General features: G+C 47.2%; 1 protein-coding gene across 3 annotated transcripts in view; it reads right to left on the bottom strand.

The window, feature by feature from the left end:
- The window catches only part of LOC149370653 (phosphatidylinositol 4-phosphate 3-kinase C2 domain-containing subunit alpha-like), an 81,558-nt gene extending 59,019 nt beyond the window's left edge, over positions 1-22,539 (bottom strand). Inside the window, exons 1-2 of one of the 3 annotated variants that reach the window (XM_089562612.1) lie at positions 11,995-12,264; positions 5,007-5,172 (exon numbers count right to left, since the gene is read on the bottom strand). Coding sequence is in view for 1 of the 3 variants with exons in the window: in XM_089562603.1 (XP_089418729.1) it covers positions 11,995-12,043 (49 nt within the window). In the remaining 2 variants the exon portion in view is untranslated. Of the gene's footprint in view, positions 1-5,006; positions 5,173-11,994; positions 12,265-21,524 lie in introns of those variants that run through there. The other 2 variants (XM_089562608.1, XM_089562603.1) reach the window with 2 other exon arrangements.
- Positions 22,540-22,827: the final 288 nt, after the last annotated feature.

The raw sequence follows: 22,827 nt of genomic DNA, 5'->3' as shown, positions 1-22,827 counted from the left end.
AGTTCAAGAGCTAAGACAAGTAATTCAGACGCTCAGGGCAGAAAACGCCGAGCTGAGGCAGAAACTAAACGATCTGATAGACGAACTAAAGTCCCAAAGAACAGGGCAGAACAACACTAACCCGCAAACAGATGAAGATCAGGCAACAACTATAGGGCGCCAGGAATTTACAACTGTCATGGTTGCTGTTAACAATGCACTGGCAAATCTTAGCAACCTCATCTCCAACATCCAAGACGAGACGCGCAAGGATAGAGAGCGTCTAGTACAATTCACAGCCATGAAATCCAGAGGAAAACCCTATAACAGGCCATCTCAGTATGGCGAGCAACCGTAAACGCTCGGTCAAGTTGGAAACCCTCGAAATATGGCAGTGGAACTGCCGTGGGATCCGCCGAAAGCAGGGTCTTCTTAAACAACACATCACAAATTGCACCTCTCCGCCAGACATAATCGCCCTACAGGAAACCGGCTGCTCACTCACTCTCGCGGGGTACTCCGTCTACGAGGGGCAGGGGCAAAGCAAGGTCGCCACGCTGGTTGCGAAAGCAGTCACCGCAATCAGACACGACATCGACGGAACGGACATTGACCACGTCCTTATAGAAATCATTACCCAAAAGAGAAGCCAAGAAAGCACCTTCCTACTTAACGTGTACAGCCCGCCAAGCCAGAGGAAAGCCAATTTCAGCTACCTGCTAGGCAAAGCAGAAGCAGCAGCAGGCAAGAACGGTATCGTTATTCTGGGGGACTTTAATGCCTGGCATAGAAGCTGGGGCTACGTTCGGGAAACCCAGAAAGGCAGGGATCTAGCCAGAGAAGCTGATCGTAGAAGGCTCACCCTCATCACTGACCACACCCAACCCACGCGAGTGGGGAACAGCATCAACCGAGATTCGTGCCCAGACTTATCATTTGTCAGTGGGGTAAGGCACGCAAGATGTGAAAACGACGGCGAAACTCTAGGCAGTGACCACTGCATCCTGCGCCTTCTTATAGAAACCCTCCCGATCAGGAGACAACATGGCCAGGCTAGACTGACAAACTGGGAAGCTTATAGGAAATCCAGGGCACAGTCTGAAGACGCTGAGATCACCGACATAAAAGGCTGGGTCGCAAGAATCAAGACAGACTGGCAAAAACTAACCCGAAAGGTCGCCCTCACTACCAACACGCCCGAGGTGGACAAACATCTCTTACACCTTTGGGACGCCAGACGGGGCCTACTAAAAAGGTGGAAAAGGCAAAAGCATAATAGGCGGCTCAAGCGTAAGATCGCTGAGGTCACCAGACAAGCCGAAGAATATGCGACGGAGCTCTCGAGGCGCGACTGGAACCAAAAGTGCAACGAACTTCAGGGGACTCTAGGTTGGGCCAAGACATGGGCCTTGCTAAGGGCTCTCATAGACTCAACCACGACAAAATCCGAAACTCGTAAGACGACCCAAAGGATCGCGCACCAGTTCCAAGGCACTGACGAGGAACTACTACAGAACATCAAGCAGCGTTATATCGGCAATGCAACACACGCCGACAGCAGCTTGGCATACACGGGCAAAGCGAATCCCGCTCTGGACGAACCCCTTACCATACAAGAAGTCAGACACGCTGTGATGTCCGCCACAAAGAACACAACACCAGGGAGGGATGGCATCACTAATGCCATGATAAGAAATTTGGATGACAATTCAATCAAAAGATTCACAGAATTCGTCAATAAACACTGGGAACAGGGGACCCTCCCGGACGACTGGCGACATGCGGAAATAGTAATGATTCCGAAGTCCGGAAAGACTCCAAACCTGGAAAATCTTAGACCAATTTCCTTAACATCATGCTTGGGAAAAGTGTACGAGAGAGTTGTGCATCACAGGTTGCAGACCCACCTTGAGGACAACGAACTCATGCCGCACACTATGTTTGGATTTCGAAAATACCTATCGACACAAGACGTTCTCCTGCAGATCAAGGAGGAGGTGCTTACCTCCGTTCCATGATATGGAGAAAACATCTTGCTCGCTCTCGATCTTAAAGCGGCCTTCGACAACGTCAGTCATAGGGCTGTGCTGGAGGGGCTCAGCAAACTGGGTTGTGGGCAGAGAATATTCAACTATGTGAAAGCCTTTCTGACTAACCGAACCGCTACCATTGGAATAGGAGGCATCAGGACTGACACCTTCAACACCCCCGAAAAAGGAACACCGCAAGGCTCTGTGTTATCACCTATGCTTTTTAATATTGCAATGATTGGTTTAGCAAGGGCGCTTGAAGAAATTGAAGGAATCAGGCATGCCATCTACGCAGATGATGTCACAATCTGGGTGACAAGGGGATCCTTAGGAGAAAAACAAGAGCTTCTTCAGCGAGCAGCAGACACGGTCAACGCATACGCCCGACACTGTGGACTCGCATGCTCCCCTGAAAAATCCGAGGTGCTCAGAGTCTACAGACAAGGGTATGATCTGCAAAACTCCATAGATATCTACATAGGGGAAATGAACGTTCCGGAAGTATCGAAAGTTAAGATCCTCGGCATGTGGATCCAAAGCAACCGTCGTATTGATCACACGATCAGACAGCTAACAAATACCACAGCACAGATCACCAGGATGATTGCAAGAATTTCCAACAGAAGAGGTATGAAGGAGGAAGACACATGTAGGCTAGTACAGGCCCTCGTGGTCAGTAGGATCTTATACGGCGTCCCCTACCAAACACCGCTCGAGCAAGAAGAGCAGTTAGAGGCAATTCTTAGAAAAGCATACAAATGCGCTCTCGGACTGCCGGTCAACACTTCGACGGAGAAATTCCTTAAACTGGGCATAAACAACACAGTACAAGAACATATCGAGGCCCACCTTCTCGCGCATAAAACAAGACTGATGCTGTCCGCAACAGGCCGAAACACGCTGCGGTTGCTCTGCATGAGGGACGCTTTGAAAGAAATCAATAGCACAGAGAGCGTTCCAAATGAAATCAGGAGGATCATTGAGATCAGCCCGATTCCTAAAAACATGCATCCCGATATACATAAGGCGAGAAGAAAGGCAAGATCTGAATTCCACGAAAGAAGCTTCGCCGGGGCAAAAGACGTATTATACGTTGACGCAACAACATACAGACACCGATACGGCTCGGTAGCCAGCGTGGTGGATCACCAGCTCAGGGAAATCAACTGCGCTTCGATAAAAACCAACAACATCCTCGAGGCTGAGGAAGAAGCAATTGCACTCGCCATCACCCAGCAGAGTGACGAGCCCCATGCACACATCATTACAGACTCGCAAGAGGCGTGCAGAAGATACAGCAGTGGACGCATATCCACTGCAGCCATTCACATACTCAAGGCGAGGACGATCACTTTTACGAGATGCTTCATCACGTGGACACCAGGCCATGAGGCTGTCAAAGGGAACCAATGTGCGGACGCCAATGCCCGAGGATACGCCAACCGGGAGGCGCGCACCGAAGGGGAACTGGACGCAGTCACTAGACTGTATGGAGCCATCTTAGAACACCAACGAGCCCTCTGTAGGGCCTACCCTCCTCCCCACAAAGACCTTAGTAGAGAGCAGTCGGTTGCCTGGAGACAACTGCAGACTAATACATACCCCAATCTGAGTTTACTCAGCAAAATTTATCCTTCCACATATGCCAACAAATGCCCGCTATGCGGTGAACACCCAACGCTTTACCACGTTACATGGGCCTCTCAGAAATTGCAGGCAGTGCCGATAAACAACACACCAACACCGGAGCAGTGGGAGGCTGCGCTGTACAGCTCGAAGCCTGAAGAGCAGCTCAAGCTGGTGGTGGTGGCGGTGGTGGTGGTGAAAACCAGCTCAAGCTGATCGACAGGGCTTGCAAGACTGCAAAGGCCGCTGGGGCCCTGGACTGAGGGCTCCACCTACTCTTCGATAAAGAACACTTGTTGTACAATAAAGTTTTTCATTCATTCATTCATTCATTCATTCATTCATTCATTCATTCATTCATTCATTCATTCTTAGGGGCGAAGCTTAACATCTTAACCACACATCAGTGACCACACTTTATAAATATATATAGGTCAAAAAAGTGCCCCCCTGAATTTTGACGGGTGTCCACCGAGATGTGTGAGACAGTTACTGCGTAATTTCCTTTCCTCAAATACAATTTTCATTTTCTTCATTACGGCTCCTCTTTATCTATCTTCTTTCACTCCCACCTCCCTTCCTCTACGGTGCGGTTCAGGTGTCCAAACTGCCATAAATGTGGTGAAAGGGCCACCTACGACCAAATTCTGTGCAATTGCGCAGATGATCCGCCTCCGGCGGAGTTGATACAGCTCCCTTCTCCCGAGCGGTGGGAGGCCGTGCTGGTCAGCTCGGACCCCAAGATCCAAGTGCGGGCAATCGAGCGGGCCAACGAGGTCGCCGCTAGCCATGGGCTAGCGGCCATCTAGTACGTGCCTCCGCAACCTGCTCTCGACGCAATAAATGTTTTACAATCCAATCCAATCAGGTGTCCACCGAGATGACAGACAATTACTGCGCCATTTCCTTTCCTTAAAAAGCGTTTCGTTGAAAGGGCAAGGCATCGCGCCCAACGGGTGGTGGCGTTCCGTGGACTCCCTGCCAGCGCTACAACGCGCTGTCGTGTTCCACTCCTAAAGGCGAAGCTTAAGCGTCATTAATTAGCAGTTAATTAGCATTCAGGCATTAATCAGTAATTAACAATTAATTAGTGATTTGTCATCACTTAGTAATTAGTACTCAAATATATGTGACGCCACCAATGCCACAGAAACAGCGAAGGTGGTGCGGAAAACGCTTCCGCCTCTACCCACTTTAGACAGTCAAAGTGCCCCCTGAATTTTTATTTATTTTTATCACAGATTAAGTGCATTAAACCTGCAGTCGGACGCCAGCATGCGTCCAAGCGTATCGTAAACGAAATGATGGTCTAGCGATAGTAAGCGGTTCAAAACAAGAAGGCCAACGTCGCTAGAACGCATGCTGACGTACCTGCTGGCGCACCTGCTGCGCGCCGCAGCTGCGAGGAGGCGCTCGCTGTGGTCACGTGACACCAAGCGGAGAGAAAACTGGAGACCAGCTCGGCTCGTCGGCGTGGTCCCAGGGGTAACCACGCCGCTGCTGCTCTCTCTCTCTCTCTCTCCTTCCCTTCCTATCACTGAGAGAAGATTACGTGTGGATGTGTATATATAAGGTGTTTCGACCAAGGCCTCGTTTGCTTTCGCAACCTACCGGGCTAACCAAGTTAAGCCTCTGCCAATTTATTCACAGCAAGCCATTGAGAGAAAAAAACGTATTTCTTGCATGCAGACTACATACCAAACACGAAACGCCTTCGTACGACTTCTCTTACACCCAGCCTGGCATGCACCAGTTGCTCGTATGGCATATCTGGCGGACCGCCATGTGGCGCCAGTTTTCCCTAAACATTCGTAAGATTTTTCATGCAACCGTTTTTAATGCACCGTTCCAGGTGTGTCGTCGATTTCTCGGTGCATATATAGCTCACATGTGCTAGTCAAGTTTGAGGCTAGCTTGAAAAGGTTTTGAAACGACGACATATGAACCTGCAATTGTATGTATTTCGAGACTCCTTACCTTTACCACCATTACCATTAAGGCGCCGTCGAGGTGTTGACCGAGGTGTGCGAGAGAGACTGCGCCGTTTACTTTGGTTTCTGTTTTTGAGGAAAGGAAATGAAGCAGTAACTGTCTAACACAACTCGGTGGTCACCCGAACCAAGCTGTATAGAAGAGATAGAGGAGGAAGTTAAAGAAGGAAGAAAGAGAAGCCGCAGGGGAGGGCTCCGGAATAATTTCGACCACCTGGGGATCTTTAACGTGCACTGACATCGCACAGCACACGGGCCTCTTGCAAGGGGCTGAGTAAGACGGAGGAGCGAACTTTAAGGCGCCTACAGACAGGTACTCTACTCTGTCCTGCAATCTTAAAGCATTACGATCCTAACACGGATGGGCGATGCCCGCACTGTGGGGAGACCTGTGATATCTTCCACATGGTGTGGGCATGTACTCAAAATCCCCACCTCCCACCTCCCCCCTTCCCCTACCCCTTCCAGAGAGGCATGGGAGACTGCCCTCCTAAACTGCTCCTCGCTTGAGTCCCAAAGGGCTCTGGTGAAAAGGGGCGAGAGACGGGGCATTGTCATGCGGTGTCCCGGACTAGGGACGCCGACCATGTAGCGGGGCCACTCTGTGGCTCCCAAACTCTATTTCAGTAATTAAAAGTTTTCACCACCACCACCTCCATCGAAACGCGGCCGCCGCGGTCGGGTTCGAACCCGGGTACTCTGGCTCAGTAGCCGAGTGCCATAACCACTGAGCCACCGCTGCGGCTCAAAAACCAAGTTTCGTATTAAAATTGTGAGATATGTGAACCAGATGCAGCGCCATTTCCTCCCCCCCCCCAAAAAAAACAAAAACAAAAGAAAACAATCAATTAATAAATATTGGGAAGCAACCATGCGTCATGCAGCGTTCCGGGTGGTGTCGTACGACTTCTGGTTGGGCACGGCATACATATGCTAGTTTAAGGCTAGCTCAACCGAGAATCCTAGCGTTTCTCTTTGACCTTTGTGGGTTCAGCGTTTGTGGAATCGACATTCGGAGGCGCGTCTTCATTTCTCAATGCCCAACCAGCGTCGAGGTCGAACGCTCACGATGACACACTAATGGTTTCGCCATCGAAGCACATAAGCAGTCTTAAGTGCCCCTGAATTTTTTTAGTTTTACTTTTTGTTATAGCTGTATATATTGTACCTTGATGCATATTGCTGCATATGTTGTAACCGCATTATTATCCCATTCTTTTATGCGAAGCATACTAAAATAGCCCAACCCAGCTCCTCGAGCGCGGCGGTGTCGTTACCATTCACCTTTCGTGACCTCCATGTCATACCACGTGATGCGTGACGTCACAGCAGATGAAAAACGGGGGCCCAACCAATACCTCCTAGAAAGACAAGTCTTTCTAGGAGGTATTGGCCCAACTCGCGCCGTCGCGCGAGGCGTCGTGACCGAGGATGACCACGTGGTGCGTGACGTCACAGCATATGAGAAACGGGGGCCCAGCCAATACCTCCTAGAAAGACAAGTCTTTCTAGGAGGTATTGGCCCAGCTCGCGCCGTCGCGCGAGGCGTCGCGACCAAGGAGGACCACGTGATGCGTGACGTAACGACATAGGAGAAACGGGGCCCCAGCTCGCGCCGTCGCGCGAGGCGTCGCGACCAATGTGTTTCCTACTTCTGCCGCTAGGTGCGCTGTAGTGAACACGTGATGCTGGAGCGGCGGTATACAATGGGGTGCGCCTGCCTCTGCTAGGCGTACACGGGATAGAGATGCCTCCTGGAGACAGGGCTGCTCGTTGGAATGAGAAGCAAAAGTTGCGGCGTGCTACAGAGACTGATGAAGAGCGTGAAGAACGTGCTCGATATGCAACTTGGCGACAATATGCTTCGCATCTGACTAGGCTTAACCTAAGCTAAGCCTCAGCCATTTTTTTTTATGTAATAAGTATACATGTATATGTATCATGTACTCTATGTATTCCACCTCTCCCCCTATATTTAATACACTCCTTCCAGGGCCTTTAGGGGTATTTTGGTTTTGGTTTTATTGGTGTTTAACGTCCCAAAGCAACTCAGGCTATGAGGGACGCCGTAGTGAAGGGCTCGGAAATTTCCACCACCTGGGGTTCTTTAACGTGCACTGACATCGCACAGTACACGGGCCTCTAGAATTTCTCCTCCAAAGAAATTCGACCACCGCGGCCGGGATCGAACCCGCGTCTTTCGGGTCAGCAGCCGAGCACCATAACCCCTGAGCCACCGCGGCGGCTCACCAGGGCCTTTAGGGGTATTTTGAATAAATGAATAAACACATATAAAGTGCGGATACCACTACCTGCAGCTGTTCAGAATTTCCTGGATTTCATCCTTACACCTGCTGCCGCGGTGGCTCAGTGGTTATGGTGCTCGGCTGCTGACCCAAAAGACGCGGGTTCGATCCCGACCGCGGCGGCTGGAATTTCTTTGGAGGATAAATTCTAGAGGCCCGTGTACTGTGCGATTGCACGTTAAAGAACCCCAGGTGGTCGAAATTTCCGGAGCCCTTCACTACGGCGTCTCTCATAGCCTGAGTCGCTTTGTATCTTAACGCGATAGCGTAAAGGGCCCCGTGTCGCAGAAAAGCCGGTGTCGTCGTCGACAGCGTTGGCCGTAAGCGAAAAATCCCAGAAGCATTAATTAACAAAACCGAGTAGGAACTTGGTCAAGTTGAGGAATCGAACCAGGGCCTCCGGAGTGCGAGACGAGCACGCTAACGACTCCGCCACGCCAGCTCCATGGTTTGGAATGAACAAAGGCGCGTCTAGTGAATACGGTGTTTTCTCAGAAGGATGCTTTGGAGGCATGTACTGTGGTGTATATTAGTAATTATGAGCATGGAAATTACAGAAGTCGCAGTTAAGCGAGTAGCAAAGTACGTTTCCGTCACTTTTGTGCGGGAAAGACCACAAATGTTCGGTTTCAAACAGTGTGATCCCCACGAGGAGTTCTCCAACAATCCGCCCCTGCGGAGAAGTCTCGGTAGAATACGAGGACTACTACGGGCGGTCGGTGCGAATTGATTTCTATAGGAGTAGCCCGCAGAGGTTTGTGTGCGTACTAGGAATTTGTTGATGGAAACAATATATGTGCGAATCTACAGGATGACCCATGACATCCCTCCAAGACCTTTCACCCTTCCCCATTGTTAAACCATACCCTTCTCCCTCCATTAAGCATAGAGAAACATACTTACGCAAGTATGTTACGTAAGTATGTTTCTCTATGCTTTAAGTATGACCACTTCCTGGTCTATTTGAATGGAATGACCACAATGGCTGCTATGTTCTGTGGAGCGTCCCATTTCTAACAGAAGTGTCCCTTTTGGTTCAGACCAAGCTATCGGCAGTATTCCTTTTGTGTAGAAGAACCCGAAAGTATATAGGGAACTTTTTCTAGAGGCTTTCCAGGAAGTTTCGCGGAAGTTTTTGTTTGTGACATATTAGGTCGACGAACGATGTTCCTCACATAGCTATCTCTGCAGTAAATGTGTGCCCAGACGTCTATCACGTACGCAGTTTATTATCAGCCGGGGTCTCGTGCGTTTGTAATGTACCTTAACTGATAAAGCGAAATATGTACTGATGAAACGAAACATACAGGCGCGGACAAAAGTAAACGGAGCACGCAACTGTCTTCGAATATTTTTCACGCGTCACCTAATTGAAATTTCCAGCAGTGGTGCTCGCACGCTGGTAGCGGAGGTTGGTGGGCTTGCTTGTAGACAAACAACGATTATTCATTACCAATGGAGAAAGCGTGATTGCACTTCGAACGCAATAGCGTGCTCCGTTTACTTATGGCCGCACCTGTACATGCAACGACGTACTTTATCTAGCTGTGGTGCCCTTGGCGTAATTAATGCCGGTTTATTTTGGATTCCTCGCACAACGTAAGTAGACTTTTCAGCGTGGTAGTAATATTCTGTTCACATCCGAGAAAAGGTTCTGCTTGCCAGATTCAGTCAAAATATGTTTCTCCTCTCTTTGTATTTCCGTGAACGTGCGCAAAAAATTGTGCAGCCGCAGGTCCAACTATTCTTTCACTGCGATTTTTCTCTATGCTTTTTGATACGATTCTCTTGGATTTCAGAAACATGCAACTACCTCTTATCCCGCATATCTAGCTATGTACACTGGCGTGAACATGCATATCTAAAAGTTAATTACAAATAAACTCACGGCAATTGCGAGGAACAAGGATGCTATTTTGTCGATAGGAGAAGGAGCCTGATTTAGAGAAAGCAGCTAACTTGACGGGCTAATCAAATAACTTTTATTGCTAGAAAATTCTTGAAAAAGTGACCCTGTGAGAGCAGAAGTACTCTCATCTTGCACTGGCATTGAAGCCACGGAAGTAGCTTGATTTGTTTTTCTTTAACGCAGCAGAAGACAGATGTGCATTACAATTTACGCGAGTAACGATGAGGTTTTGCCTTGATGGAATAGCCACTCCAGTAAAAGCATACCTCTTTTTCCCGACAGAGGTCAAATGTGCCCTTTAGGGATCGTTAGCGTTCGTAAGCGAAAGATTTTCCTTCGGAACTGGTACACTTTTACAACGAGTACTTTACGAGTAGCTCTTTCGAGGGTATGCGTTACCCTAGCTTCACATTCGTCTGTGATTTTTGGTTTGTCAAGAAATTTTGGTTTATGGGTTGTGGGTTATGGATGTTCAACGTCTCAAAGCGGCTGAGGCTATGAGGAACGCCGTAGTGAAGGGCTCCAGAAATTTCGACCACCTGGGGTTCTTTAACGTGCACTGACATCGCACAGCACACGGACTTCTAGAAGTTGGCCCCCATCGAATTTCGACCGCCGCGGCCGGTATCGAACCCAAGTCTTTCAGGTCTGCAGCTGAGCGCCATAACTAACCACTGAGCCGCCACGGCGGCTGTGTTAAAAAAAAAAGTCATGCGTGAATTCTTTTGTATGTCAACACGTTGGGCATTCCGCACCAAAAAGTTGTTTCTGCGCTACGAACAAAGGAGCAGTAAAATATTTAGGAGCAGGCCAAGCTTAACGACAATGGTATTAGGTCAATGCTGCGAGATCGGGCGTACAGCATTTGCCAAAATCACCAGGCTCCATGGCTTGCTTCTCATTCGTATAACAGAGCCCTCACGGCTTCCCTAAACAACAAAAAGTTCTTTGATGGCGAGAAGAGGTGTTCTCCTTACAATACAGAGATTTAGAGCTTGAGGGCTGGCATAATAGCTTTAATATAGGACTGAGAAGAAAAACGGGTGAGCCTGGTTACTTTTGACAAAGACTGTACGTCGGTTCTCTGTTGCTTCGATTAAGGGCTACAAGAGCGGCGACTGATAACTGCGCACATTGCTCTGCGCTTAAATACCAAATGAGGTGCGGGGTCAGTAGCATTGCAAAGCGCAGCTGAAAATGTTATCGTGCAACTTTACACAGCCGCCGTCTTGGCGGTATTCTCGCAATGAGTCGGTCCAGGACTACGGTGTACGGAGCACCTTGAGACATCAGTGTAAGCGACTTGTCGAGAGGCACGCAGAACTAGACATGGGGGAAGGGCATTGGCACCTGAAGACGCCTGGACTTTCAACATTCTTTAGTTTGAGCAGCACATTACGCTTTGTATTGTTCCGTGCATTACGGAACAGTCGGTTACATTTTCAATGTTTCAAGGTTTATTTTCAGTGAGGTACATGGCTGAGGCGAAGGGAAAAAAAGCCGCAATTGCGGCTTGACAAAGCTCCCAACCCCTATGTTGCTACAGTAGCAGTTGGGTGGGGAAAAAAAAGAAAAAAAAGCAGAAAAGAAAAGAAAGAAAAACGAGACATTGCGCAGGAAATACAATGGCCAGCACTTTTGGCTCCTTGCAATACACAAACTATACGGCCAGACACAAACGAACTAATTACAAATGATTTGCAAGGAAACAACATCAAATCGTGGATGAAAACAAAAGCATTTCGCAAACTACGCTGTACACACACACAAAAACAACACACTAAAGAAACCAGATTTCTTATATAGTTCACCGTTACGGAGCAAATTGCAGCATTTCTGAACCCAAACTTGCTAAGGACGAAGGTATCGTAGAGACTGCAGACCGTAATTAGTACTCGGACGCGGTACGTGCCAGTGTTCATGGTGTCTTGTTCTCCGGGGTGCTGGGTTGATGCTCAGATTAGTCGTATTTAATAAATGATTGGCGTGATCGTGAAGCTGTGATTTATAAATGTGCAAAAGCCGAAACTCGTGTAGAACATTTAGTGGCATAATCCTGAAGAATCCGACGGAACAGATGTTACAAGCAACTTGCATTAGGAATGCGGGCAAGTGTGACATCAACGGAAATGACGAAGAGTGCGATAATTTACCGTTGCGTCGAGTCATGCCTCCCGTCGCCTTCTTGAACGTTTGTGGCATTCCTCACGAAAGACACAGTGGGCGCCCTGGGCGCAGTCGTGCACTTAGAGCGCCGAGGACCTACATCGGCGCCGCAAATTGACGAGCGACTCGTGTCGCGGCCGGGCGCTCTCGGATTCCTCCCCTTGGGTCGTCAGCGTCGTCGTCACCGGCGTAGACGAGGCCTCGGGCCGCAACTCTACGGACAATGTGCGCAGATAGGGAGAACGGCCCCCGTTATCCGCGCCTGCTCGAGCCTTTCTCGCCTCTCAGAGATAAGCCGCGCGTAGTAAACGGGGGACACGGCTCTCGACGGGCGGCCTGCTGGCGAGGGAGAAAGGGAGAGGGTAAAGGAGTCTGGTAACGGTTACCGGCGACAGAAATGTGTTTCAGCGCCGCGCGTTTAGCGTCGAACGATGCCAACGAATACCCACGTATACTGCACTGAATGACAGAAACTAACGACAGCACGATCATAGGCAACTTTTGCTTGCGTGAAAACGCGCCTTCGAGGCATATAGCCGACTCTGAAAATTTACGCGACATGGACAGCGAGAAATTGATTGTTTTCTTTAGGTTTTCAATTATGGAACTGATTTCTTTTTATATATATTTGCAGTCTATAGAAGCGAAAAGGAGGGATATAGCTAATTGTGAAAATTTACGCGACATGGACAGCGAGAAAACGATTTCTTGTTCTTTAGGTTTTCAATTATGCAACTGATTTCCTTTTGTATATACTAGGCAGTCTATAGAAGCGAAGAGGAGGCATATAGCCGACTGTGAAAATTTTTGCGACATGGAAAGGGAGAAACTGATTTTTTCTTTGGGTTGTAAATTGAGGAACTGATTTATTACAGAAACAAAAAATTATATCGGTGATTTTCTGCGCGAACGATGTCGCGCATGCGCCCGTCGTTTGCAAACATAACACGCCTTAAAACACGCGAAAAAAACTCACTTTTCACACAGGCTTAATTATATAGTATGGCATAGAGCGGAGCGCACGCTGATTATAAAGACCTACTATTAAGGAATACTCGCTGCATGCGAGGGAACAAGAAAAGGAATTAAATATGCAAGGTTATATCACACGGCTCGTACCAGTGAGAGTACCTTAAAGGTCTTGCCTGCGGCAGTGGCTCGTCATTCAGGGCGCGGAAATCGCACATCGCAATAGCATTCATTTTTATTTTACATAGCAAGAAAATGCTGCGCTCAAGGAAACAAATAACTCCCTCTCGACAGAATGCGCGCTGTTAAAGAAGCAAGCTTGTGACAGAGATGAAAGAATAACAATGCTTGAACAATATTGCAGAAATCGAAATATTGAAATCAAAGGAATTCCAAGTATGCCTGGCGAAAACCTATCACAGATTGGTGCCGCGATAGGAGAGGCCGTGAACGAGCCAGTTTCCCAAAGTGACGTGGAAATTTGCCACAGGGTACCCACTAGAGATAACTCGTGCCAGAACATCGTAGTCCAGTTCAACAGCCGGTCAAAACGCAACGCCCTCATTGAAAAGGCTCGAAAGAAACGTCTTTACACCGCTGACCTAGGCCACGAAAATTCCCAGCCAATTTTTATCAATGAGCATCTTTGTCCTGCACTAAAGGTACTGCTCGGAACAACGATAGCCAAAAGCGTGAGATGCAGTGGAAGTTCGCCTGGGTCAGAGATGGAAAGATATTTGCAAAAAAGAACGAATCGCCAGGAACACTTCATGTTCGAGGACCGAGTGACTTGGATAAGATACAGTAGCGTACTTTGCCAGAAAACCACGAAGTAGTCTCTAAGCGTGATGGAAAACTGTTCACTTCTGCCACATGAATTTGTGGCGTTATCACACAACAGAAAAAATTTCCTTTCATTCGTACACATAAACGCACAATCGGCTAGGAATAAAGATGATGATATACACTTATTGCTTGATTCCCTTGGATCAAATTTGGATGTCATAATGATAACTGAAACCTGGTATCGCAATGAATTAGAAATACTAAACGTGTCTGGTTATATACCTTACTTTTTAAACCGACACCACAAGAAAGGAGGCGGCGTGTTGGTGCTGATAAAGGAAAACCTACAGTGTACAATGATTGAAGAATTTTCGCAATCAACAGTAGACTACGAAATACTAACAGTTAAATGTGGCGCTAACGTATACTCCGTAATGTACCGTCCACCCAATAGTTCTATCCCTGAATTTTTCACATTCCTTGAAACATATTTTAACTGGATCAATGATAAAAATTACGCATTGATTCTAGGAGGCGACTTGAACATTAATTTCATGCGAACATCAGAAACACAAACAGAACTTTGTAGAATTCTGGAGGCAAGTTCTTGCAATAACGCTATATGTTTACCTACGAGCGTTCAGGTTTCTACAGTGACTCTAATTGATGTATTTATCACGAACATTTCCACCGATCAGCTCACAGCAGGCATCATCAACGCGCATATTAGCGATCATGTGCCGATTTTTCTCCTATCTAGTCGTAGCACTGGTAATCAACTTAACAAGAAGCCATCTCAAAATGTAGCCTTCAGAAAAATAGATACCAACACACTGCAGCTCTTCAGTGACGAGCTAAGCCGCGTAAATTGGGAGGGTGTTTTTAGAGCAACTGATGCTGAAGAAGCCTATGATACGTTCCTAAACATATTCAAGGGAGTATACGACCGATGTTTTCCGTACGTGACCATTAAATCGCCACGCAAAGCACGAAAACCGTGGATAACAAAAGAACACCTGAATGCAATACGCGAGAAAAACAGGCTTTACCACCGCTTCATTAACACCAAAAGCATAGACGACTTACGCTCTTTTAAGGCTCACAGAAACAAGCTAAATAATTCTCTTCGAGACGCCAAAAGAAAATACTTAGATAATCTATTTAATGCAGAGACACTTAAAAGACCTGATCGTTTATGGAAAACACTCAACAGTGTCCACGGCAGAGGTTCCACCAATGCTCCACCAATCTTGATTTCCATACATGGAGAAGTATTAAACGGCATAGAATTAGCTAATACTTTCAATGAGTATTTTGTTTCTTTGCAAATAGTACTCATGATGCAAAGTGCACCGATTACTTACAAATGCTTTGTAACAGTGCATTTTTGATGCCCACCACTGCCCATAAAATCAGCGCCACTGTCATGTCATTAAGCAACAGCAAAAGTGCCGACATTGATGATCTTCAAATATCGCCAATTAAGCATGCAGTACATATTATTTCTTTCGTACTAGAACATATCATCAACCTAATGTTTTTACAAGCAACCTTTCCTAGACGGCTCCAGGCAGCAAAAGTGACCGCTCTGTTTAAAGGAGGTGACAGAAATAACTTCTCGAATTACCGTCCTATCTCCATTTTGCCAATTTTTTCGAAATGTGTACAAAAGTTACTTCACAGTCGCATGACCAGCTTTGCCAATATACACCAGTTGATTACAACCTCTCAGTTCAGTTTCAGAAAGGGATGCTCTACTGAAACGGCCCTTCTAACTCAAAAAGAATATATTTTAGACTCGTTCGAATCGCATACGGATGTCCTGGGCATATTTGTCGATTATTCCAAGGCATTTGATTGTCTTAACCGTCACACTCTATTAGCTAAATTGAACTGTTATGGTTTTCGAGGAACATTCCTGGACCTTCTATCGTCATATTTTCAACACCGCTGCCAATTGGTAGCAGTAAATGGTGTGGTATCTGAAATAAAATCTATCCAAGCAGGCGTTCCGCAAGGTAGAATATTAGGTCCTTTGTTATTCAATTTGTATATTAATGATGTCGTGAAAATTGACAATACCTCTAAATTTGTAATTTATGCCGATGATATGAGCCTATTTCTGAAAGGAACTACCTTGTCCGAGCTAATGAGTCGAGGATACCAGTTGCTAGAAAAATTGCACGCCTGGAGCAATACAAACTCTCTAACCATAAATGCAGTGAAAACAAAGGCTGTACTTTTCCGGCCGAAACAACGTGTCATTGATAGCAACCTATATTTAAAACTTGGTTCCACAGATATAAAACTTGTTCGCACAACTAAGAGCCTTGGTGTGCTTTTTGAGCAACACATGTCATGGAGCGAGCAAGTAGAAGCTGTGTTAAATAAGCTTTCTAGAACAGTTGGAATTTTGTGTAAGTTACGTTTCTTTCTGCCTCAAATCATTAAACTGTTAATTTACAAATCTTTGTTTTTGTCCCAGCTAAGCTATTGTTACCTGGTGTGGGGTACCACAACAAAAACAAATGTAGACAAATTGTATAAAGTACAAAAACGAGTGGTGCGTCTTATTGCCAATAAACCGTACGACGCCCATACTGCACCCCTTTTCACGTCATTAAATCTTAAACCTGTAACTGCATTATATGAAGATACGCTGTTAAAACGATACCAAACATCAACTAAACACAATAACACATTCCTTCAATGTCTTTCAGGTTTGAGTGCAAAAGAACATGTGCGTTCTTTGCGAGTGAACGTACCCTGGCAGGTGCCAAGAGTCCGCACTAATTACGGACACCAAATGTTGTCGCACCCTGTTAAATTCCCGCGCTTTACCTACTGTATAAGTGCCTCATTATATGCTTAGTGTTAGCCTCTATAACTGCTGGTTGTTTTGTCAGTTAGAATGATCTGCATTTTTTGCCTGTGCATTCTCATGGTGCAATGTAATTTGTTAAGCTGTTATGCTGTATGCCCTGTAACGGAGCGCGGGCCTCGTCAAGCCAAGTATGGCTTTTTGTCTGCGTGTCCTCAGTACTCATAATACTGAAATAAACTTCAAACTACTTTGCCTTTCGTTTCTGAATCAATGCCCCAGCAGCAGGAATACATATTTTAACTGAAAGTTATAGTAAAACTAAAGCGTTGCAGTTAGTTCAGTATCTAATATTTGGAATAGAAGCATGCCTTGAGGCAGTAGAACTGAACAGAGCGAGATTTATTGCGCTCCAATAAAGGTGTCGGTTGAGATTGTTCCCACTACGTCAAAGTACTGAGCTTTTGTCCTTCTAGTTCCTTCAAATGCTGTTTTGCCGCAAACAAGAGAGAGAAGGAAAATAGATAATATTAAAAAACAGTATGGGGCAATATAGCGTACGCACTGCATGAGTGCTGGTATTTGACTTCGCCTGTCCATGAAGCAATTAAGTGAATCTTTGAGTCTCGAGGGTTCGCTCTTTTACAATCGATACGCCGGGGAGGAACAGGGGAACAAAATAAAAAAAACAACAAAAATAAACAAGACGCTCCAACTATGAGCTTAGTTTAAAACGAACTTCGACTCCGAAGGTCAGGACTGACGTCACCAGTTAATAAGGGCGCCTAAGTGCATAACAGTGAGATCGTATTTGCTCGCGCGCTGTGAAATAATCCGCGAAATCCACATGAAGCGAGAACTTTAAAGAATAGTTCTACGCGTGATCTTCAACTAAAGTAAAACGAGGTGGAGTTCGGATTCGCTGTCCAAATGCGCGTTGACTGCAAGCATGCGCTGTACACCCAGCTTGGTCATAAAAGTTGTAGTCTATCTCAAATTCGTCGAGAATAGATGTAAGCATGCACTACATTGCTAAAAAAGGTGTACTGCTTTCTATGACGGCCCCTAGATTTTAGTATTGGGCTCGCCCTGTGGCTGCTGAAGGTGACGCCGCCTTCGCAGGCTTCTTCTCCGGGTGAAGCATGCATGGTATTCCTGGCTGCTTTCGCGGTTTGAAGAGCCGCCTCCATCGGCCGTTACTATTCCGGCTGGACAGGCGCGTGGCGTTTTTCGCCGCTTTTTGTGCTTTACGTCCCGCTGCGTTCAGACGCTTATTTTCTTCGCTTGCGCTCAGAACCTTGGCTGCCTTCTCACATTCGTGTGCGGGTACGTAACACTGCATTTGGTGAATATAAACGAGTATTTCCATTTCTTGATTCATCCGGCTCGACAGCACGGCCACTGAGACAGCATGCCGCCGAGCATAAAGAAGCAGAGATGTATAACTGACTAAAGATTGCGAAGACGGCAGTCTAAAACACATAGCGCGTGAGGTTACCAATTAAAACACATTGCTAAAGAGGCTACCAATTAAAACGTGTAGCAAAAGAGGCTGCGGCAATGGTTGAGTGATTTAAAGGGCTGCTGAAGCGGTTTTAGAATTCGATGAGTTTAAGGCTGCCGAATGTACGAAACGTGCACGTAAAGCCTGCGAAATCGTTTTCCTCTAGCATTTAAAATGGTGGCGTAATCGCCGAATAAAGTCGTCGTCGGCGTTCAGGCTTCTCTGAAGTGCACAGCGACGGGCAGAGGCCCCGATAATGACGTCACGTATGACGGCCCTACGTTTCCAGCGAAGAAACGGTTATTCCATGGAAGAAAACCGACGCCACCGAAGGTGAAGCTCACGATGCATTGTTTGGCGCCGTCTGACGACACACAGCAGCATGCAGGCGTAAGCAGCGGACACCTGAAGTTTCGGCAACATTGACGTCACTGCCGAGTTTCCCCGCACTACTCCAACGTAGTGAGAAGAGGCCTAAACACCGCCGCGGTTTTAATCGATGATTATGTCGCCATTTTAAATGCTAGTGCAAAAATACTTTTCATGCTTTATCTTGATAGATTCGAATTCTTGAATAATCTCGAATTCTCAAAAAAACCGTTTCAGTTTCCCTTTAAGGCGCCTGGAAACGAAGTCGCTCTTTCTGCGCCGGCGCTGGTTCGAAATACCCCTCAGGGATAAGGTGCGGGAATTTTTTTTTTTTTTCACATGTTGTCATCCGGAAGGAAAATTTCGGAATTCTCGACGTCCGGTTCACCGCGGTTTTCGTACGACGTTCTCGTGAATTTTGCTGACATTGGGAGTTAAGAGCATATTATTCTTAAAAGCAGTAAACGATAACAAACCCTTCACTCGCAGTACCAACAGAAGCGTCGCGTGTAGAACGTCGTGGTGGATGGCTCCAGAGGAATCGCGAGCGCGCTCGGCTATTTAAACAGGATTAAAATCATTGTACACGGCTGTTATTTGCGCCGTGCATCTAGTGACAGGCGGCCGCCTTAGCCGGATATCGGATCCGGCCTCGACTTTGCGTTTAGTATTGCAGCACTGTTCAGTCACTGAACCGTAGCTCCGGGCGTTGACACCAAACTAAAAGATAGGCGCAGGTATAAGGTGCGAGAAAAATAAAACCGGAGAAAGGAACCGGTAAATAGTTTAGACGCCAAACGTTTATAAAAACGTCGGTAAGCCATCCCTCAAGTTTGTAAGCAACTCCCGGTTCTTTTAAACACAACCAGACGACCGCTTGGAGACTGTGAAACAAGATCTTATTTATAGTTTTACTTTGTTTATATAACGAGGTAACTTTCGTGGTTCCTCTGTTGATTCTGTGTGGGCGCACTATAGAGGTTGATATCTTTAAAGGAATAACAAACCATTGCCTCTCGCAAGCAGTGCGTGTGTTGGCTGTGCATTTGCGTGTACATTTACTAGACGCGCCCGTTTATGCAAGCTGCTTAAAGTTTCTCCAAAACTCTTGCGCAGCGCCCTGTGCAAGCGATGTCGAGAAAGCACGCGCCCATATACACAAGCGCTGGCTCTCATTTTGCTTGCCTTGCGAAACTGCGGAAAGCGGCCATGTTGCACTCTGCGCGGATCGTTTAGGTTGACGGAATGCGTCACTTGGTTTTTCGTAAGCACGTTAAGTTGCAGTTCAGTTTGAAAACTTCGGTTTAGTCACAGCTTAATTAGACGTCATCTTGCTATTGGTGGCTGTTTGCCGAGAACGCTTGTGCTATTCTTCATCTCTAGCACACAGCGCAGTCCAGTTCTGAAAGGAACGTGCTGTCTAGTGACTAAGTTGTTTTTTTTTTTCATCGTTTGATGGATGTGCTGGCTTGGGCGTTTCCTTTTTTTTCCCCTATTCGCTTTAGTACTGCTTTACTTGAGCGCTTTACTTTTTATGCATTGTGCCATTAATGTTTTGATGTGCTAAGTAATGGTCCATTCAAGCAAAGGAGGTTACTGGGGTATGATAAGTAGGGCGGTGAGTCTAGGTGCCTTGTATCACTCTGCTGATGTATTGATTTCATTAGGTTCCTCTGACCACATGTTCATGAGGCGTACTGACCGCGTCTGTAAGCTTGACGCTGGCTCACGATTACATTTGCCATCTATGGTGGTGCGACGTCATGGGACTTTACTCCACCGGCTACGGCTTGGCGTTGCCTACACCAAACACTATCTTCACAAGATCGGCATCGAAAGTAACCCAAATTGCGCACAGTGCCACACTCCAGAGACTATTGGACACCTTCTTTGCGAGTGCCCGAACTATACTGCTGTAAGAAGAACATTGGAGGCGACCGTGAAACGACTGGACTCTCGCCCTCTCTCTGAGGAAACTCTTCTGGGCGCCAGGACGAGACGTTCTGATTGGTGGCGTGTGATAAAGGCCCTGCTCAACTTTTTGTGTGAAACAGGCCTGGATACTCGTCTGTGACTGCCTGTGCACAACCTACATGGTTAATGACATGTGTCGGTGTTTGTGTTGCAGACACCAGTTTTATGAGTTATGTGCGTCTACTAACCGCGATGCGAGTGCCAGCCAGTGTGGTGTGTGTGTAGACATCACCCGTGAAACTCATTGTATTATGCCATCATCAGCCTTCATTCGCACTTTCCTTTTCCTCCTCTTCCCTTTCCCCTGTGTGGAGTAGCAGGCCAGGGCCATGTTACCACCGGCCGACCTCTCCACCTTTCCCTCATTAAAATTCATTTCTCTCTCTCTGACGCATCTTCTTTTTCCCAGACATATCCTATTTCTGTGGTGTATCAGGAATAAATGAATTCAAATATGCATGTTCTGCTGCCATCTGGATGTGTTCTGCTTTTGCATGCTAACTTTTGCATTTCATCTCGGTCATTTCCAAGTTGAATAATTTGAGCCTCGCACCAGAGTAAGCTTATCCAAGCTACAAACTAGCCAGAAAGCTGATGGGTGTGGCAGCACCGCGGAGGCTCGCTTGAAGTTTCGTGTAGCGAGTGAGCGGGGTGTCGTGGTTGATTATACCGCAACATGTTGTTGAAAACTAAACAAACGCTGGATGCATGAAGATGCCATTGTTCTATAGCATGAGTTAAGAAAAAGAAAATTTAGAAATAGAAAAAAAGAAAGAGTCACGTGTAATGCTTCTGCGAATATTTTTCTGAACCTGAGATAAAGCCTTCTGTAGATTTGATCACAGACGAACAAAGGAATACTTTCGTGCATAAAAGAATTGCGTAATGCTTACGCTCATATAGACAACATATATATGCATACACAACAAGAAATAAGTAAACCCAAACGGTGGCATTCGTGTTGCACTCGGGGGCCGGATGCGTATACGCTGCTAGTTCTTAAACGGCAACCATTCCGGCTCTGATAACCGCACCTACATACATACCTCCCGCAGAGGCCGCGAGCAGCGCTATCAGCAGGAAAAGATGCTTACCTCGCTCAAGGTGTTTTGCCGCCGTTTCCTCCGGTGTAGTACATGACGTTTTCGCAATGGAGCTGCCGCTCTCCCGCCTTCACATCCTGAAGCTTGCACAGTCTCATGCAGAAGAGGGAACGGTCTTGCAGGAGTTGCGCACGTCCTACATATTTATATACCGACGTATCCGCCGACGTTTTACACACTGAACTGTAGCCTCGGGACGACCGCACAAAGCTACTTGGCTTCTTGACGTTGTGGGGTGCGATAGTGTTTTTACTACAAAGTAAATAAAAATAAAATAAAATGAAGTGACAAAAAATTGAAAAACTGAACAGGAATAAAACTTCAGAACAGTAGCTGGTAGATTCCTTGCAGAGTGCCCACAGTCAACTCTAGAACGCACAGGTTCGAGCGCATCTGGAAGGGTCGAGTACACGGGATCATAGACATCGAAGTCTTAGACGAGAATGAGGAATGCAAAGTTTAAAGTCCAGGGTAACTAAAAAAAAAAAAGAATAGAGAGCCTGGAGTGATAGGTCCGATGCCACACTTCGTTCCTGCCGAGGCGGCTTCTACAGCTGACGCTTTCCACGTGTTTCTTCTTTCAATGCATCGGCTGTGAAGGCATCCAAAACACATTCATCTGAAGTGCTTCGTCCAGGCTTCTTTCATCAACACTATGGGCACGGCAGGGTATCCGAAAACAACGAACAACCACGGCCCCTCTTCAAAGCCCTCGTCCAGTCAGAGGTCCACCGTCATGGAACTCGTATAAGGAACGGTCCGAACGCTGGCGATGACTAGGCTCCAACCGCGCGGCGGGCAGTCGGCTTCGAATCTGCGTAACGCGAAGCAGCTGCTGCAAGCGCGCTCTTCTAGAGCGGAACGCGCCGCCGGCAAGGTAAACATCCCGTGCAGGCGGACTTGAAACCGCGGGCTACAACGCGGCACCAACGGTCACACGCACACGAACTTCTCCGCTCGCGTTACGAGCGGCGTCAGCAGCCGGAGCTTATCCGCGTCTGGCCTCGCAGTCACGCACGCGTTCGCGCCCGGTCTCCGAGGAAGCGGAAACGGAAGCACTGGTGGGGAGGTTGAGGGGGCGGGGTTGTGGTGCGAGGGGAATTGAGAGAGGCCCGCGTTGGAGAGGAGGAAGGAAAGAGCGGGGAGTTGATACGGGTGGAGGGTGAGGACGTCTTCGTGTGGCGACGTCGTTGCCGGTGGGTGTTTCTTCTGTGATAGCGTGGTTGGCTCGCGCCTGCTCTGAGAGAACTAATCGCACTTTTATCGGACGACACTGTAATTGGCAATGTTTGCG

The sequence above is a fragment of the Amblyomma mixtum genome, chromosome 1, assembly GCF_055824585.1.
Source record: "Amblyomma mixtum isolate Tamu chromosome 1, ASM5582458v1, whole genome shotgun sequence".
Taxonomy (NCBI): Eukaryota; Metazoa; Arthropoda; class Arachnida; order Ixodida; family Ixodidae; genus Amblyomma; species Amblyomma mixtum.
This window is presented reverse-complemented; position numbering and strand designations above follow the sequence as displayed.